The sequence below is a fragment of the Pteropus vampyrus genome, unplaced genomic scaffold (genome assembly GCF_000151845.1).
Source record: "Pteropus vampyrus isolate Shadow unplaced genomic scaffold, Pvam_2.0 Scaffold388, whole genome shotgun sequence".
In the NCBI taxonomy this organism is placed as follows: Eukaryota; Metazoa; Chordata; class Mammalia; order Chiroptera; family Pteropodidae; genus Pteropus; species Pteropus vampyrus.
The window spans coordinates 833,731-839,802 of record NW_011889169.1 but is presented as its reverse complement, the minus strand read 5'-3'; the positions used below and the strand labels follow the sequence as shown (position 1 = coordinate 839,802).

Genomic DNA, 6,072 nt, shown 5'->3' with positions numbered 1-6,072 from the left:
AAAGTTGGTCTCATACACTTTGTTTTGGCCTCTTTGGAGGCTATTTAGCAATAACTTATACATTTTAAAATTGTGCACAGTCTTTATCTAGCAATTTCCCTTCTAGATGTCTGTCTACCTTTGGGAAGCACGTGAATAGACTGAGAAGCCTATACATGGGGGATACAACTACAAACAAGTTAAAGATAGACACCTGCCTTCAGAGCACTTCTGGTCCAGTGCTGGGAGAGATAGCCACTAAAGAAATAGCCATCCAGATATTTGACTGACTAGAGTTGTCATGAAAGATATAAAGGAAGAACTCTGGGTGCTATGAGGAGGTATACCAGAAAAGTAGGTGACATATCCCACCTAAACCTAATATCTGCTGGGTTCTTAGGCTTTACATATATGTCCTGAACATTTACAAATTAACTTTTTAGTATTTTGAAAATACTAAGGTAATATATATTTCATTCCCCTTTAATCATGAGACCCTTTGGTTGCCAAAAACCGGAATCATGCAGTTTCTGGGCTTTAGAAGAATGGTAAACAACAGTTAGAATCAGAAAGTCATTGCTCAGCTTAAATGAGATGAGTAGTTTTAGTTCACAGCAAGACAATTTTAAGAGCCAAAATTTATCAAGAACAGTCAGGATTTCCAATTTCAAAGAGTTCCTTTATATATTATTTGGTAGAACTGGTGGATTCAGATAATACTACCTCACTATAAGTCACAGGAGGAAAAGCTGAGGGTCCAGCTAGAGAAAAGTTCCATTCAATTTCTGTAAACACCATCACACCCCATAGAAAGCAGAAGAGAAATGCTCTCCCTTGGGGCAAGTGGGCGCTTGACTCCACTTCTTGTAGGAACAGCAGCAACAGGCCTGAGAGCTCTACTAGAACCTACATCTCACCTTTGCCAGCCAGGCTGATGATGGGCCCACTGGCAAGCTAGGGACCAAGGCCTTCCAATCCTTTCCCACTAGTGGCCTGCTCCTTGACCTGAACCCCTAGGACATAGAGATAACTAATGTGGGAAAAGCGGGGACAAAAGGGTCTTTTGCTACAAATTGGTCTGGAAAAACTTCCAGGGCAGGAGGGATTGACCCCTTGCGTCTTAGAGCGTAGCCCAGGGAAAGTGCTAACAGACTGGACACAGCACATCATGGTGCCATCTGGAGGTGGATTAGATGTGGCTGAGGGAAGTGGCTGAGTATCTCCCTCTGCCCTCCTACAGCATAACATAGATCTAGAAGAGTTCCAAGTTTTCTTGTGTCTCTTGTGGAGATAGTAAAACCAGTGAGGAGCTAAAAACCTGAGGGATCTGCCAAGAGTATACCCCTATGCAGAAGGCAATGGGAGGGTGTGTGAATAGACTAAACCCCAGGGACCAGACGGAAGATTTGGCTGAGACGAAGGGCTTGAGGCAGTGGGACTCTCTACGGGAGTAGAATTTCATCAGCCATGGAATCTAGTAGAAAGTGCCAGCAGGATGCTCAATGACCACATACAGAAATCAGTGAAGGTCTAGCACGGGTCCCTACCCTAATTGCTTATGCTTCTGCCCCAGGGCCTTTGTACTTGATATTCCCCCCAGCTTTAATGTTCTTCCCCATAAATCCACCTGGCTCACCCCTTATCCTCCTTCAGGCCACAGTGAGCCATTCCTTGGGTGCACCTTTAAAATAGCAACTCCCATCCTACCCCTGGAATGTGTTATCTCCTTTTTCTGCCTTTTCTGTTCATTATACTCATCACATGACATTCCATAGGTTTCACTCATTAAAAAATTTTTTTTCTGCCTGCCTCAATAGAATACAAGCTCTAAAGAGACAGAGATTTTGCTTGTTTTGTTCTGATTTGTTCACGGCTCTATTTCTTGTACCTATCACAGTGCCTGGACATCAGATTTATTCAACCATATTTACTGAATGAACAGATTAATGCAATCATGACATATCAAGTTACTTTCTCCTAAACCCAGATGCTATTGTGGGAAGGACAGGGGGGAAAATGGAAATTTATTCAGAAGAGACTGACTTAACCTGGAAACACTTTAAAGCAGAAAGGGTGAATATTTAACTGCTGAGTTTAGGCACAGCACTAAGTGTCCTCCCCGGCCCCGCCCCCAACTGTCCCACCAGCAGGATGGAAGTTCAGATGAGTTATGGAAAATACAGAAACTATATATTTTTGCACACCAAAATTTTAGTGTGTTCATTGTTATTCCCACAACACGATATTACTACACACACACAATTGTAGCAGTTTGAGAAATGAGGAAACTGAAACTGTGGGTAGCCAAGCTGCTTGTTCGGGGTCACAGTGATAGAAAATGGTAGGGCAGTTTCCAACCTAGGTTCTGGGGTTTTCCTCTCTACTCCAGGTGGGTGGCGTTCTAGGCATTTGCCAGAGGCAAATAGGAGGGCTGAGGTCAGTTTGCTTGAAGAAATTCACAAACTCTGACCCTGTGGAAAGGTTAGACAAAACCTTGGTGTGGGCAGGAGCTTCCGGCCATTGAGCAGCAGGGGCCAGAGAGCTTGTGCTGGAGTTGGTGGAGCAGAAAAGTCTGACCATGATGGTTCTCTGCTTAAGCCTTCCTGTGGTTCCCTCACCTGCATTCAAGGCCCATCAAGACCTGGCCCTTGACTGCTTCCTCAGCTTTACCCCTTGCCATGCCTCTAAACCAGTCCTCCATCTGGTGCCAGTTCCCTGGAGTCACCATGCTCTCTTCCATATCTGGACCTTTGCATAAGCTGATTTCTGCCCAGGGCACCCTTCCTACTTCCACCTCTTTTTCTTCCCCTTCTAATTTCTACACATTTTTCAGAACTCGGGGTATCCCACTAGGAGGACTCTCCTGCCATGTGCACTCCAATGTCCTGGCTCCTCTCGAGCACAGCTCGTGTCACTCGAGGTTGCAAATGCTATTTATCATTTCACCCAGGGCCTTGTCATGTAACTCTGGGGTCCTGGCTTCCAACACAGAGTCTGGCACAGAGGTAGCAATAGTAAATATGAGCTTTTGTCTCCCATTAAGATGCTTGTGATCTTTACACAGTCTAGATCATTCCGGGAAGTATTTTGCGAAAGGGCCACTTTTGTCTTCTCTTCTTGCTTCTTCTGCCCACCCCTTTCTTTCTTTCTCACACTCTAGGCCAGCTGTGCATGCTCTCTGGGAGAGGAGGGATGGGTGGCTGGCCAGAAGCTCTGGATGTCATAGCTGGTACCTGAGATCTGTCACCTGCTGCCGGTGAGGGCGCCTCCTCCACATGGCTCCCAAAGGTGACCTGAGGCCTGGCAGCCTGTCTTCCCTGCCCTTGGGATTCTGTGCCCAGGCCTCAGTACCCACACCCTGTTCCTCCCCTGAAGAGGTGTACAAGTTACCTGGAGTGAGCTGGGACAAGAGCAGCAGTACAGCCAAAGTCAGCAAAAGGAGCTTCATGACTGGAAGTGGCCCAAGGAGAAGCTGTGATGGAAAAGCTATTGGGAAAGAGTTCTGGCCTCTTTGGGTTGCGACAGGAACAGATGTCTCCCACATGAGATTGCGGCTGCCCATTGGTCCGGCCCCCGCCCGTGGTCTGCAGCTACACGCACTCAGCTGGCAGCCTCCTCTAGTTAATTAGGTCATCAGGGAGAGGTCAGGCAACAAGGCCCAACGCCGACCAGCACATATCCTTCCGCCCAGCTCTAAACCTCCTGAAGGGACCACAAGGGGGCGTCATGCATTAGGAATCCAGAAGGTGGGGGGAGACCTCACAGATGTGTCTTGGAAGTGTTTCGAAGAATAAACACCAAAGCACTAGACAGATGAACTGAAATGGTGTTCCAAGCAGAGGAAAGTCTGTACAAAGGCTTATGTTGGTGTTGAAAATGAGAAATATAGTGTAACTGGAGCTAAAACTGGGAGGAAAATGGTAATAAGAGATGAAACTCCGTGCACCAGCCTGGCTGTGCCCTCTCAGAAATACCAGGAGCCAGAGCCCTTGCCATTTGAGTACTAACCATGCACTGGATCTTGCCCACAGGGTCCTGCCTTCTGGGCACCAGGCTGAGAACCCTCTCAGAGATCCAAGAACCAGCTATTGGGGGTTTGTCCTCTGAACTCTTAGGTTTTGAAAACCCATTCTCTCCCCTTTAATTCCCATGGCCTGAGGTGGTAGCCGCAATCCTGTAGTTGCAAATATCTGTTTCCACCGGGTCTTCCTTTTGTTCTTTCAGCCTTCCAACAACAGTGTAGCCAGTTCTTTATATTCAATATCCTATGTGGTTTCTTTCCACTTCCTGGCTGGACCCTACTTGAATCAGAGGTCAAGGGTACAAAAGCATATGTAGCATTTACAAGACAAAATAACATTGAGAACTGTTTCTGTAGGAGCAGTAAGCACATTGAGGAGGTTGAAGACTGAATGGTAAGTGAAAGAGTGAGGTCAGTTAAGTGTCAACTACTTTTTTTTAAGTTCTTAGTTTATTAATGCTCTCGTGAAAAATCTGTGCAATCACCACATTTACTCCTTCTGTTGTCCAATATTCACCTCACTTTTTGCCAGCACCGACATTGGTCTTTGCAGTCCCCGACTTTTTTATCCTGTTGTGTTTCTTTCGCTGTTTTTTTTGTTTGTTTGTTTGTTTGTTTTTAAGGTCTTTTTCTTCTTATACAGGCTTTGTCTTGCAAGTCTCTGTTTAGGTTCATTTTTCTTCACATAATCCAAGGAATCATAAATCAGGCCGAAGCCAGCTGTCTGGCCACCACCAGAATGGGTTCTGAATCTAAATACAAAGATGACATCTGGTGTGGTCTTGTACATCTTGGCTAGTTTTTCCTGAATTTCTGTCTTAGGTACTGTTGCCTTCCCAGGGTGAAGGCCACTGAGGATCAATTGTTTCCACTGCAGTAGTCTATTGGTCATGAACTTCCTCATCTGGACAATTACTGTGCTGTTCATGATGGCGGCTGACTCTCAAGCAGTCAGGGAGGAAAACAGAATAACTCTTTCTAAGCCTTTTGGTTGAAGAGGAGACCTGGTTAGGAAGGGACTCAATGCTGCCTAGAAATCCACCAGTACTGTGTTCATTTCCATTAAGGAGGCTCACTTTTTCAAACATATTAGTTAAGACTCAATCAGGGCAGCAACAGAACCATGATCAGTATTATGGAATAAAAAAATTATTATAAGAATTAGACTCTATTCAATTATGGGAGGAGATGGGAGAATAAAAACATGTCAGGGGGTAGTGGGTTCACTGAGGGAGCTGGCATAGAGGTCTGTGAAAGTTTGTTCTCTCTTCAAGGCTCTTGCTTGTTTGAGTTAATAGAGAAGCATTTAGTGATGGGCCTGGGCCTGGGGTCACTTTGGTCAGCAGGGCTGGCAGTGAAGAAGAAGAGCTGATATGCAGTGAGGACACACTACAAACCACAGATGCCCCTGATTCTAACCTCACCCCCTCTAACCAATGACAACATTCAAAGCACAATAATGCTACTTCATTTTCACCTCCCAAATATCATACAATGATGATGATGATGATGATGATGATGATAGTTTGTGGCAAAAACTCTAACTTGATTTTATATAGGGAAGGGAATTGTGAAATGTAATTTTATCCTAGTTAGGGCTGTCAGAGTACCAGTCAGGCTGAGCTACAAAAACATCACAAAATTCATATGTCAAATTCATTGACTTGAGAATGATAGGCCATCTCACTAGCCCTAGACCACTTACCTCTGAATGGTCACATAAAAGGAAAATATATTTTTCTCTTATTCAAGCCATCGTATTTTGATATTTCTTTATTATAGCAATTTAACCCACATCTTACTTATTTTCATAACATTAAGTGGTGCAGGGAGCAGAAAAAAAAAAAAAACCTAAAGTGGAGGATCTAATTGGAGCCCCCCCCCCCCCGCATTAATCTTGGATCCAAAGAGCTATTACATCAGTGTAAAGGTGAATTAGAAATAATGGTGCACTCACCATTGAGGAAATCATAGAGAAAATGGCCTGTATTGACTCTTAACACTGGATGGAGAAAAGGGGAAGACTTATCAATGTGAATAGACCCTCACGTGGGCTTGCAGACAAAATTCAC

The 6,072-nt window shown here is 44.8% G+C and overlaps 1 protein-coding gene and 1 pseudogene across 1 annotated transcript in view; both read right to left on the bottom strand.

The window, feature by feature from the left end:
- The window catches only part of DEFB123 (defensin beta 123), an 8,838-nt gene extending 5,391 nt beyond the window's left edge, over positions 1–3,447 (bottom strand). The window contains exon 1 of the mRNA XM_011380130.2: positions 3,370–3,447. Within this exon, the coding sequence (XP_011378432.1) occupies positions 3,370–3,427 (58 nt within the window). The 5' untranslated portion in view covers positions 3,428–3,447. The remainder of the gene's footprint in view (positions 1–3,369) is intronic.
- Positions 3,448–4,518: 1,071 nt separating this feature from the next.
- LOC105305496 lies at positions 4,519–5,812 on the bottom strand (annotated as a pseudogene).
- Between the last annotated feature and the right edge of the window lie 260 nt (positions 5,813–6,072).